At 28.5% G+C, this 14,927-nt stretch overlaps 1 protein-coding gene across 1 annotated transcript in view; it reads right to left on the bottom strand.

The window, feature by feature from the left end:
- Nucleotides 1-14,713, bottom strand: part of LOC107164017 (nose resistant to fluoxetine protein 6-like) — a 74,270-nt gene extending 59,557 nt beyond the window's left edge. Inside the window, exon 1 of the mRNA XM_089217532.1 lies at nucleotides 14,005-14,713. Within this exon, the coding sequence (XP_089073658.1) occupies nucleotides 14,005-14,284 (280 nt within the window). The 5' untranslated portion in view covers nucleotides 14,285-14,713. The remainder of the gene's footprint in view (nucleotides 1-14,004) is intronic.
- Nucleotides 14,714-14,927: the final 214 nt, after the last annotated feature.

Below are 14,927 nucleotides of genomic sequence, written 5' to 3'. Positions count from 1 at the left end.
AATACACAATGTAGGTATAGTAGAACCTCGATTATCTGAACTAATTGGGATCATACTGTTTGGATAGGCGAAATTTCGGATAATAGAAATTAAAAAAATAATATTATTTGTACTGTAAATACGGGAGAATTTGTAATTTGCACCAAATTAAAGATATGTAATTTGCACCACTTCAGGTAGCCAAAAATAGTGTTTGTAATTTGCACCAAAATGATTATTTATTTGTTCGATTATCGAATATTCGATTTTGAAATATTCGATTTTTCCTCGGTATCTTCGTAGATGTCGAGACTAGATTAACACGAATGACAATAATAATATAACGATTTAATAACATATAATTTTTTTAATTGGCCAACTTTTTTTTATATTCATAATTATACAATTTTATATAAACTTAGTACTTACATCAATATGTGTATAAGCTCAGCTATTTTATAAATAAAAACTAAGCTAAATTTATATTAGGATATAAAAACGTGGAAGTTTGTATTATCAAAATACTATCGAAAAAACAATCGATTTTAATTTTGGTGCAAATTACAAACGCATTTTAAAAAAATGGTGCAAATTACACATGTTGTAAATATTTTGGGTCAATTTTGGAGCAAATTGACTACAGCCAAATATGGAATTATTATTGCATATTGTCGACTTATCATACAATATATTTAGTATGTTATTAGTTTATTGCTAATTACGAATATAAGGAATATTACTAAATATTATAAAGACTTATTATATGATGTATGAATTATTAATTATCATTTGTTTTTGACAATCATAAATTTTTATTTGAAGAATTGGCCATTGGCAAATCGCTGCTACGCGCTAATAAACTGCGACTGGGCGTGTGCGTTATTATGATATATTACGCATTGGCGTTCGAATAAAAGAGCTTTCAGAAACACAAATTGAAACGAAATAACGTTCGGATAATAAAGGGTTCGTATAACGGAGGTTTAGTTAATCGAAGTTCTCCTGTACCCATTATATCATATTTGAAATATTAACGGTATTTTAATCAGACATTTTGCAGGTATAATAACATATACTTTTTCAAAGCATAGAGTTATAGAATGTTTCTTAATGGAGCTAAAAAATTGTTATCATATATTATATGATTTCCAATTATTGGTTTATTATAGCTCAAACTGCTTAAAGCATTTAAAATATACGTATTAATACTAGCGATATAAATTAATTTATAAAATATTATAGAACATAGAACGAGTTTGTTTCATTATATATATAATATATATTCCTTTCATTTGCAAGAAGTGCAAAATTATTTTTCACAAATTGTATATTATTATATTCTAACATTATTATAGTTGTAGTCTCCGAGTAATCAAACGCTTATTTTCTCTCGAATCGTATATTGAAACAAACGGTAGGTATAGGTGTAATATTATAATATACGACTTATACGAGTAGGCAGTAACCATACACATAAATATTAAATGATAAATGTTGTAATATATACATGCACTCACAAGTTACAACTTACAACGTGATACGACTGATACGTTATTGTATTTTGAAAGTTGACCAGTTTATAATCAATCCATCATCCATTGGCATAGATCTCGTGTTCCGGGGTTGGAAAGAAAAAACTGATCATTTACACTTAAATAATTCCTTAAATAAGTTATCAAACATTTTATTATTATAACTCTAGTCAGTCAAACATTTACAGATTAGTTAAAAATATAGTACCTATAGGTAGGTATAATAACTTATGAGTTATGAGTAATATTTTACGGATTTAGTTTAACAGTTAAACGAACAAAATTGTTTTTCTTTTTACAAACACTCCTTTAGTCGTCATTATAAAGTATAGACATTATATATTTACCATAACATGGTTTTTTATTTTTCGAGTAATTTTTTGTAGAAATAGGCCAGGTTTTTTTGAACTTCGATTTTCAAACATCCACATTTTCAAAAAAGGTAATCTGGTCAAAAATTAGTGAGATAAAAGCGTGATTTTAATTTGAAAAGTTACGACAGGATACTCTTTAAACGCTTAAATGGTACAAGAAATCTAAGTATTATTAAAGGAACCCTTAAAATGTCTATATAAATATCAGAATATATTTCTATGTATGAATGATATCAAATCAGAATCTTAATAAATTCATAATCAAAGGAACAAAAATATATATATGCATACGTAAAACCAATACATAAACATTAAAAATGTAAAATTTATAAGACTTGAGTCTAGACCCATTATCAGTAAAGCTCAATTTAATGATATATAAAAAAACACTCATCGCCAAACCATACAACTATTATTGACTATATTATGCTTATTATTATTATAATTCTGTCCGATTTATCGGATTCCGGATTGTCATCATTTTGTTATTGTATAACGCACTATAACGATTTTTTTTAACGTTTAGGTTCATAGTTTAAATATTCAACTATTCAAGTTAAATTACTTAATGCCTATCTATATTTATTTTGAATTAATTACAATTAAAATGTCTACCTAGCAAATGTTTAAAATATTTGTTAAAAAAAACGTTGCCAAATGATACACAATAAGTGATGTCTCTTATTAAAGAAGAGATTTCATCTAAATTCTAATCCAATTTTATAATCACGAATAGGAAGGGAGTTGGAGGAACAATCTTTTTATAAAATTATTTAGCCCTCTCTAGAAATTCATCACTGATATACTAATCAGATAATAGATATACGGAGTACGGACCCAAATAAATATAGTATATACCATAAGAAAATATTTCTCATGGATTTCTTCAAAATAAGCTAGCGTACTTTCCACAAAATGTTGAACTTGTTTACGTTAATAATTAATTTTTTAAATATGTATCTATTAGATAGTTATACGAATATAATTCACATTATTTTGTTTTTATTTAACTATTCAGTATTCATGTTTGTTTTTGGAAGAAACTAAGAAATTTGTGGACAATAGTAGCTAGTAAGAAGGTATTGACAAGAATGAAAGACGACACAAATTTGAACTCTAGTTTCATTTATGAAATTCGGTGCCTTCTTCAAGTTTTCCAGCAAAAAAAAACTAACACTAATTTAACTTCTGGGTATAGGAGAGTAAGAAAGAGAATAAGAAAGAAAATTAGAGAAGAGAAGAGAGAGAAAGAAAATGTATAGATGGAGAAATTATAGATATAAAAATAATAAAAAATATACATATCCGCTAACCGCGTAAGTCGAATATAATATGTGTGAGTGTGTTTATGCTGTTTAAAATATTATTATGCAACTTTTTGGTCTGAGTTGTCGTTGCATAATGTTGTTATAATACCGATGTATACGACCGCGGCAGTGCTTTAAAGTGCATCGGAACTGGATGACCTTGCGTAGGTATGTCTTATATTATAATATATTTTTATATTAATAAGAGTGTACGATATATGTATTATTATTAATATAAGCAGATGACCGCGTGCGCCTGGCTAGACGAGTTTTTTTTGTAGAAAGCACACCGCGCCCGCAATGAAAATTTTTTAGTTATACCTTCTTGAAGGTCATTGTCGTTTTAAATAAAAAATATTTTGAACGTTTTTACTTTTTAGTAGTTTTGACTATCATACCAACCCGCATCGTTTTTGAAAAATAATCGAGTACACTATACGTAAGAATTTGTCACTAATGACATGACACTATTACCTACAATCGGTAGATAATATTGTCACAATTTAATTAATAGCGACATTATATGAATAATAATTCTACTTTTTTCAGTTTTCACAGACGAACGTTATTAGAGAATTTAGCACTATTGCGTATATTAATACATATAAATACCTAATTTATGTTTATTATTTAAGAATAACTACAATTGATGCAAATAGCCTAAATTATTTTGGGAGACTAAGTAAAATTACTTAACTTACCAAAAAAATTTGGCATATCAAGGAACTTTCAGATAATGTTTTTTTTTATGATTGCATAAGAAAGTGAAAGACTTTTTACGTTTAGGATTTTGGTGAACATGAAATTGCTGTAAAGAAAGACATTTAAACTATATATTATCGAGATAATGAGATGTAGAAGTAATATATATATATATATATATATATATATATATATATATATATATATTATAGGTGCTAAATTAATTTGGCTCTATATATGGCGTACCTACCTATACATTGAACAACGTAATCACCCTAATTAATGTGTTAAATACGGATTATTGCACTGCAAGAAGTCACCTGCAGCATTCGCCGGTAGTGGTTTTTATTTTTTTTATTTGTCATTAAATTAATTAGTTTTGTCATCATAAGTCATAATTTATGGTCTCTACGTTTCAAATATAAATATAAAATAAAAAAATCTACGATCGTTGTATAACGTAACATATTATATTTTATTACTGTCTCTCGGCAAGCAACAACGGTTTATGTTTGGCCAAAAAATGAATGTTTAACGACGCCGACCTATATATATAAATATTATGTATATGATATTATTATAATTAAGTTTTTCTGAATAATATTACCGTGATATAATAATAACATCGTGGGAATTCACTTACGTTTTAATATTGTCACGTAGATGCATTTATAAATATTAACATTACGAATGTGTGTGTATTATGACTATTATGCACTAATGCACTATTAAACTATTCATTAGTCCCTACATACGCATACATTATGCGATTCCAACATACGGAGCATGGATCTGCACTCGAGTCAATAACCACTACGCAAGTATATCTCTGTAGTATTCTGAATATGAGTGACGTGCGTAGTTTTGACAGCAGATGACCAGCGAACACGTTGTTATATTATTATACGACGTATGCAGATGGTAGGCAGAAGTTATAATATTGTTATCGGTGATGGGAAAAATAATATGCAACTTTAAATATTATGTGAGAGCCCACCTCCACTCCGCTCATCCCAAAATCGAATCGCACACATAAAAATATAATACGTAGTTATGTAGGTGGATAATTATCGTATAGTGGTGCAATAGTGGCAGTACCTAGTTTTTAACTGCAAAAAACGCATTTGTTGGGATTTATTTTATAAATTAACTTTTTAATTAGAAAATTCAAATTTCGATAAAGTGATAAATAATAATTGAGATGTGTTCATGAACGTGTGCACGCTTGTTTTGAAAACACAGTATATAGACTCGGGATAATTCAATTAAAAATATAGTGCATAATCAGCTCATCTTTGAGTCCTTACCAATATTTGGTTATTGCACTTGCCACTTGTTGTAAAAGTGTGTTTTTAGTAATATTAATATTGAAATACATTTTATAATAATGTAAAAATAAAAACAATTTGATTATACATTTTTAAAGGTAAAGCCGTTATAGTCCCACCATCAGCCATATTAAAAACAATAAAATTATATAACACAATAAATAATATATTTACAAGGTTGGTCAAGTCGTTTCTTTTAGATAGTAATATTTTAAAATATGATTACGAATATTTTAATTTAATATCATTGATAAAAAGTAATTTCGTCATAAAATTGATCAAATATTCAAATGGCATTTATCAGTTGTAAATCTGTATCGTTTGGTTTTTTTCTTTGTTATCCATAATGTTTTAATTAAATCAAATACAATTTGGTGTTGCAAATTTTTATTATTGAATTAATATAGCCATATTGGGAATTTTCAGATGATTTTACAACATCGTTCAATCGTAATATGGATATATAAAGTACATCTACACAAATTACAATAATATAGTGATCTAAACAACAGTTTATTTGCGTTAAAATTTGTAATTATATTCGGTTAGTTGTTATTATTATTATTATTTTTTTTCATTTAATCGACAACATTTTACGAAATAAATAAATGAGATTTACTTATTACCTTTCTCTATAGTAAGCTGTTTCTATACAGTAAATATATCGATTACGCACCTACTCACTAATAAATGTATTATTATTTTTTATTTGTCACAGTCGATGATGCATCGTTCAAAACAATTCGTTAAATATACGTTTTATACGTGAATACGTGATGTAGGTATTTTATGTCATCATATTTTATTATTACTCAGGGCATATACCATATACGTACTATATTCAATGTCAGTGACGTTTTTAATTATATTGTTTTCGAATAGGCAATAATTTTCGAAAATGACTCGTGTACGCCATGGAACCTATTGTAATTACACTCGCGAGGTATTATTTAACTGCATTAGGTATTCAAGTGTACAACGAATTTCGAATACAGTTTTTGATATAAAATTATTGCACCGACCGAATTATTACGTTCGTTTCAAGTGAATAATTTATTATTAATTAATAAGCATCCAAAACATAAAGTACAATGAGTTTATCGTATACAATAACAACTGTATATAATTGGGTTAGGTAAGCGATGTTCTCGACCGTCACGCCTAACCCGTGTTATGTTATACTCTGGCTCGTGTGTTTACTGATTGTAATAATATATGCACCACACACCTGTACGATTTTCAATTATAATATTAAAAAAAAAAATCGCGCCGTGGTTGGTTGTCCTATATGCGAAATGAACATAATTATATTGAATGACACGCGTGGCAATGACCAAGCGTTTAATACCAATATACCTATTAACCTATTAACCTATACCTATACTAAATATGGGCTGTTAGGTATGAGCTTATTATAAAGTTGTAATAGACAGCAAACGCACATAATATAATAGCATTAATAACATATCCTGCACAGAGCACGAACCACAATATTATGAACATTTTCTTTCGTCCGCTGACCGCTAGGATAAGTTCTCATATGCTCGAGTGAGCTTATTTACTAACAATTTGAAATATTGGGAAATATCTCCTTCTAGGAAACAGCTTAATGGTACATGATATTAAATTTATCAATATTTTTACAACAAATAAAAAAAAAGTACTTTAAATAAATACCAGTGATAAGAAAACACAATTTTTTAATGTAGCATATACCAAACCTAATTATTTTATCAATAATACAAACAATTATATCTATATGGCTATATATTTTTTCGCATATTTTACCTTTTTTTTTTTTGATATCTAAATATTTTAATAGGTATTTATATTGTTCTTATAATAAATTTGTTGGCCTTTCACACATTCATCTAGTGTAGTGTTATGTATAGATATGGATGCCAGAAATGCCCATTATAAAATATTTCCTAGCATTAAGACTTGCGTAGGTACTTAAAGTCATTATTACAGGTACTTACCTATACTTGGATACTCCGTGAAATTAAATTGTTTTAATTATAAGAGTTTTGTTGTGCAGAGAAATACCATATAAATGTACCATAATCTGCATGGCTCAACATTCACCAATAAAAATAATAATAATAATAATATATATATATATAAATACAGTCGGTAATTTTTCTAAATCATAATTTAAAAAGTTATTGACGTGTTGTAAACACAGCTAGCTTACGCGTATATATTTGCATAACAGACTTGATGAGTAATAAAATATCTGACGGAATAATATTTGTTGTTGTATAATATGCTTTGCTAACGGTGTAAAAATCGAGTAACTCTTCACATTAAACATAAAATACTTCTACCGAATGAACGCTAATCGAGACAAGACATTACTTTGTTTTTGATTATCAGCTGCTTTGGTGAGTGTTGTACCCAATTTTTCCATTTTTAACCCATCAATTCTTAAGGTGCATAAAAAATCTCAAAAATTTAAAAATATAGTTCTAAAGTATAATTGAAAATTCCAAAAATCATTATGTTTAACTACATTATTGAAAAAATAAAATGGGTTGAGCATGAATCACCCTGTATAGTCGATTCGGGATTTTAAAAGTATTAAGTATTTATTTTGCAATCATTGGATAAGTAATATATATAAACATATTTTATGGACCATCTCCATAATGTTAGCGGCACATTGAGAGTAAACCTAGATTATTTTGAAACATGGGTGAGTTGTCAGTCAATGATGATTAGATTACAATTCTTTCGAGAAATTTTTTTGATATCGATACACTTCCGCATAAAATATATTTTATTCAAATCCACAAAATAATATCATTTGATTCCAATATATTTTTTCATGATACACTTGTATAGGCACTATATATATTTTTTATGGATAGGTAACGATAAGAAAAAAAAAAACATTAACACTAAAACTTGGCTATTATTTCTTATTCCTTTCTTATCACTTCACACATGGATTTATATAAAATTATTAAGTCTATGGTGTTGGAGGCATAGTATACCCAGATATATAATTATATACCTATAGTAGGTATATATGAATAAAAATCTGTTGAACTGTTTGAAACTGTGGTTGTTTAATACATTACAATACATTTGTTAGAAAAACGAAAAATTCTGAAATTGAATTTATACTTAATTATTTTATACAACATAAAACTTTAAAAAAAATATTGAATAATACATTTATCGCAATACCACGTTCAGTTGTTGTAGGTACTCAATGACATATTTTATGAATTTTTAATAAATTTAAATAATAATAAAAAAAAGTAGTCTACTAATTATGTCAAGTTAAAGGAAATCACTCAGCACATAGGTAGGTGTAATATATTATGGTATTTCGTTGATTGTGGAATTATTAGACTGATAACGAAGTGAAAAAAAAATGATAAGTACACGTCATATGTATATATATACACACACACACACACACACATATATATATATATATATATATATATATATATATAAGTAGTTTACAAACCATATTTTCAGGAATAATTATTTATTAGATATACATATAACAAAAATAAATTGCAAAATTCTTCGATGAACTTCCAATTATCGTCACTTTAATTAAGGCCTAAGGGTCTAAGCAGATTCACACTAAAGGTATGCCTTTTTTGTAGTAACCTTTAAATTTATTTATAACGTGTCCAATACATGCGACTGTCGTGTTTAAAAAAAATAAAATTTACCTATGTACCTACCTAATAAAATGGGTCACTTAAGGTAAAAAAAAAATCAATCTATTTAAGTTTAATAATATTTTATGATGTACAATTTTTGAAATAATTATTACGTAATATTTTGTTTTCAAACATGTAGTTTGGTGTATTAATTATTATTGGCGTGTTTTTAGCTTTTCGATATTATGAAACTGTTAATATAATATGATACAATAGTAATTGATAGTATGACGATAATATAATATTGAAATATAATTATATTGTAGAATTATATTTTTTGTTTTAAAAATGTATTAATTCAAATTATATTTTTACTTTAGTAAGTTGTGCATTTGTCATCTACTGTACAGCCGAATATAATGATTTCTTGTTTAACTTCTATTTTGCTTAATCCGACTCTTGCTTGTTTGACTTGTGGTGTTTGAACGAATATACTGTATTCATCGAATACCAACCAATGGAAATGCAAAATGTAGGTATAGAATATTTAGGTATATGCGAGAAAAATACTATGATCATTACAGAAATTCAAGTAGGTATACTTACGTGTTTATAAGGAATAGGTACTGAGTCATTAATTAGAGTTTGCAATGTCATAATTTGAATTTAAGCTGATTTGATAAATAAAATGTTTTCATAAATGTATAGGCATAATATACCTCTACTGATAAGCAACTGAATTGGATAGTTGTGGCATATTTTGTCAATACCTACTCAACAGTGCATACATTGCAACTGATATATAGACTTTTAAAGTATAAACAATATTAATAATTATTGGGTTATTTAGTTTTTGATATTAAATTATAAATGATAGAAACGTGATATTGTTAACTATTAATCGTGAAGCAAGAATATTTAAAAAATAATTTCTTGAAATTTTATAGAAATTTTGTATAGGTATTTTGGTATATTTTAAGTACATTGTAATAAATTCTGAAAATGTATCAAACGCAATAACAAAATACCAACGAATAATTGTTATTTACTTTAATTTATCTTATTATATTCCGAACCGCGCGATTTGAAGTGATTATCTGATTGAAAAATTTAATTTTTATGAATTAAATTTAAATATCTTATACAACCATATAATGTTAGTACACATTTGGTAATTTTTGTCTAATTCAATAAATTGCATCATGTTTAATACATTTTTAATGCATATCTTTCCAATCGCTAATAATAACAATAATTATCTGATGCACCTAGTGCATCTACCTATATGCCTGCACGCTGCAGACTGCAACTCATGCAAGATACAGTTTCAGACGTTCCATTCATCACAATATTATTATGCACATCATAATAATTATGGTACAGGACGTGCCTTGGTATATCAACCATAATAGGTAACCGTGCTGCAGCTGAAGTAATGATTATAATTAAGATGTTTAATCCTGAATCCAAAGTTAGTAACTAGAATCAAGTATTGATTATATATAAATGCAAATGTGACGCAATAACTAATTGGCCGTAGAAAAGTGAAAATATATAATGTTATTTATGTATTAACGGACGTTTTGCCTTGGTTTGTTTTAAGAGTTACCTAAATATTAAGTAGATATAACATCATTTATTGGGGGGAATGTTCATATTTCTTACAACACGTTTAATAAAATCAATGAAGTATTTAAGTTATTTTTACACAACTTATGTAAATGGAGCTTGTAATTTACAGTTCAGAATTAAATCTTGTTGGCCGAGTCGTTCTCTGGTTTTAGGCCATCAATAGTGAAACTTTTTAAATTCGATATAACATATTATATAGTAACAATAAAATCAATAACATATTAATGGCTTGGTAAGGCGCGGTCGTACGCTTAATCTGCGGAAACGCACTGAGCGTTCGTACTGACCGCAGTTGCTACCTCTCGGATGGGTGACCAGCCGGCATTTTTAGCTACATATCCTTGTCACAGTTGTCACACATAAAAAAATACGTGTTACGACCTACCAACTATTAATAACCTACTAACAAATGGTACACGAAAATAACCCTTAAAGTACCACCCCACACTCGTTGGCAATATGCGTTGCCACGTGTTCCCACTATATTAATAATAATAAAAAAATAAAAAAAATAACATATTAATTATTAATTAGTATGCGTGTCATACGTGTGAAGGGTCCATAGAAAATTCCAAATTGTTTTCCATTAAAAAAAATCTTTATATCTGTGTATTTAAAGTATTCAAATTTAATATATGTAAGTGATAACGCTTTGACATCACTAATTTCAACAAACATTTTAACAATCATATTATATTTAATACTTGGAGGTTTGCAGAGATGCGCACTATGGCAATAAAAGATTATTTGCTTTTATTGAATAGAAAATTGTTAAACAGATAATTTTTTTTTTTTAAATGTTAAGGCATCTAAATCTAAATAAAAGTTATCTGAGTTAATAAAATTTATAAATACTAAGATATAAGTAAAGGCTTAGACAATATGAGAATGGGAATCGATGGTTAAAGAGTCGTCGTAGTAAACAATATTTAAAATGTATTATAATTTTTACAAATTAAAAATATTTTTGAGTTTTCATTGTATAGGTGCCTAGTTGGCGTAATATTTGTAATATGATGGCATATACCTAGATACGCAATATCGTGGTTTTACTAGGCTAAAAATAATTTGTTCGATTTTTGATTATACGTTTCATACCCGCCTAATACCATAATACATGTTATTAGCTATTACCTAATAAAAAATAATTTATGCACAATAACTTAAATTTGCGAGGACAAATATTTCTCTCGGCAAACTATCATACGCCGTAAAATTTTTATGTCTCGGATTACACAATAACGTCACTATACGAGTATGATGTACCAGTATAATTAATATTTTCAGAATTCATTGTTTAATCCAAACTTTACATTAAAATATAATTATATAAATGATTGTAAGTGTTTGAACTACGACACAAATGTATCAAAAATAAGCCGTTAAAAAAATATCACCTACTCATACCTATACTAAATAGGTATAGTTTGTGTAATTACTTTGACATTTCAACAATATTCTCTTTGTATATTTAGGTGTAAGAAAGAGAATGGCATCTAATCAAAAATATAATTACGGTACATAATTTCTATAGATTAACCCGAAGTTACACTAAAAGCCGTTCAAACAAAAAACATAATAGGTTGGTATAGGTATAATTTATTTTAGTGTTTTCATTTTGTTTTTTAAGTTATCTTATAATGGCATTCTTAACTTCGTAGGTACAATACAAATTTATATAAAACTGCATAGGTAAGAGATAATTATTAGATTTAAATAGATAATTACGTCAACAAAGACAGAACTATTTAAGTATAAATCTTTAATCTATTCACTATATTATTATTTTTTGTTAATTTGTCCATATATTTTATTAATTTAATAACCATATGCTTTTACAATATACATTTAATTTATATAGATATTATAGATTTTGTATTTCGGTTTTTATGTTTAATTAGACCAAATACCTTTGTGCCAAAAAGTAAATTATGCCTACATAATATATCATCATAACAAATATTCAAAAAAATGTAATATAGATAAACCCGAAAAGTATAATTAAAACGATGTTCAAATCATTACGAGTGTTCCATACAAGCTTAAGGCAAATAAAAATAAATTTGACTAGACTAAACTATTCAAATATAATAAATAAAAACGCCATAATATCATCTTGTCATATATAAATTTGTTTCATAACGTATGTACATAAAATGTCCATATCATAATCCTACGACTAATTGAATAAATTATTGATTTAGTAACTCAATTTTGAAAATTCTGGCAAATACTAGGTTTTTAAATAAAATGTGTTTTTTTTTAATGTAATTAAATTAAATTACCAGTTATTATTTTTTTACATTAATCTAATAATAGTAATAATTATAGTTAATACAGTTAAATGACCTGATTATTAAAAATTTATAATATCACGTGAATTTGAACTTTTGAAGACATCCTATTTGATGAATTGGGTAAACCTGACTAACGGAATTGTTGCTGAAAAATGATAGACACGGGTGTATGGCCGTTGCAAAATAAGCATCATAGTACAATCTGTGTGTGCATTTTGAATTAACTACCGCGGTGGTTTTTTTTCGCGGGTTAAACTGGTCGGTGGTTTCATTTCGTTGTTTGGAGGTTGTTGTCACTATCGTATTTCACAAATTTACTAATTATTTCACAACACGATGTTGAGCACACCTAGGTATGCTATATTCTTACTTTTAGTATAGCCATTATAATATTATAATTACCTATGTATTTAAGAAAGTGTCTAACAAATACAGAAACACTTAATTAATATGTGTGTTTTATAATAATTATAATATTATTTGAAATCATGTTTCACTTTTGAAACATATTTATAAGTTATTAAATCATAAGATATTTCCACTGAACATATTCGACTGTGCATTTTAGACTTACGATATACTATATAAAACAGCGTGATATTTAAATTCTTGTACGCATTTAGATGCATAGTAGTTGTGCTCTTGTCTAATCTAACGATACTCTTTCCCGCACAAAATTTGTTTTACTATACTATTTACTCGAAATCCATAATAATATGTATGATTGTACGTAAGATTATCTTTTAAATTTACAGAGCCACGACTAGATCACATCATGCTGACACTGCAATATATTATGGAATTTTCACCCTGAATTGGTGCGTAATGTTGTATAATAATACTAGCAAATATCAACAGTGGTGTTCAGCAACGTAATTGGTATGTGATCGAAGAAGAAGGCAACGGGTTTTTTAAGCTACTTCAGTCATTACGATAAAATATTTTCATAATTAATCAAGTATTACTGTTAAGTAATTTAAGTAATTCAAGTTTTTTAAACGATTTGAATTATTAACAATAATTTGAGTTCAAATTGATCATAATATTATTTTTCGAGAAAATTGTTTTGTAAAAAAAAATTATTTATATATATACAACTGTACCTATCTAATGCCGAAAAACTCTGGACACGATAAGAAATACGTCTTATAAATACGACAGTGATGACGGTGATAATCATCAATCATGTTAAACATTATATTATATAGTTATGCTATTCTTACTCACCCCGGTACAAGTCTTTTTGAACCAGAAACGAAACATTCTTATTGTCGTCGGCCGACAAAAAGGCGTATCGGCGCTGTTGGTCCAGCTGTCCCGTGTGCGACGACAATGACGAGTCATTCTGATTGTTACATTCGTCGAATCCGCTTCCGTTTAGAGATGCAAAATGTCTGGATTCGCACTTCCGGTGCGCCAAAACTTGCTCCTGGCCGATGGCGAAGAACGCGACGGAACACTGCAGGACGAGCAGCAGCGGCCATCGGCGCTGCAATGTTATGGACATGGTCGGGCGCGGATGTGTTCGAAAAACGTCGTCGGATGTGTGTCCAAAGGTCCAAAGGCGACGGACCCAAAACCTACACGGGCGTCGGCCGCGCTGACGGTCAGGCGAATACCTGCGGACGTGAATTCGGGTGTATGTACGATATCAGCACTGCGCGTATGATATTTAATGGTACGTGTCTTAGGTGAGTTATGATCGTCGACTGCGGTCGCCTATCTCGCGGCCGTCGGTTATATATTACTATTACAAGTGTCGTGTTGCCGTATCGTCGAGAATAATAATTTTGCAGAAGGATTTACGTTTTTGTTTTTCGATTTTGTTCTAATCGCAATTTACTATTATCGGGCTTGATATATCATTTATATGATTCGCCAGTATAGTACAGAGCCGGCCATCGACTGACGTTCGTCGGTTATCGCGGCGATATATTATTATTATTTAGGCGGCGGTGTCTGTCCACGTGCCCCTCTATAATAATACTATAAACACGCATCTCTTTCACTTTCTTCGGTTCTTCCAAGGTGGACGACGATGACGACGCCTCCGCCTCCCCGGCGACTGCACGTCATCGCCTCAGTCGTTGCACACTGCTGCACAGGCCCCCCAGTGCCCCAGTATATTATATTGTATTAAAATAAACATT

Source organism: Diuraphis noxia, unplaced genomic scaffold, assembly GCF_037042655.1.
Source record: "Diuraphis noxia isolate RWA-SAM2 unplaced genomic scaffold, SU_Dnox_SAM2 contig0001, whole genome shotgun sequence".
NCBI lineage: Eukaryota > Metazoa > Arthropoda > Insecta > Hemiptera > Aphididae > Diuraphis > Diuraphis noxia.
The sequence above is the reverse complement of the archived record's forward strand: the minus strand, read 5'-3'. Positions and strand labels throughout refer to the sequence as shown.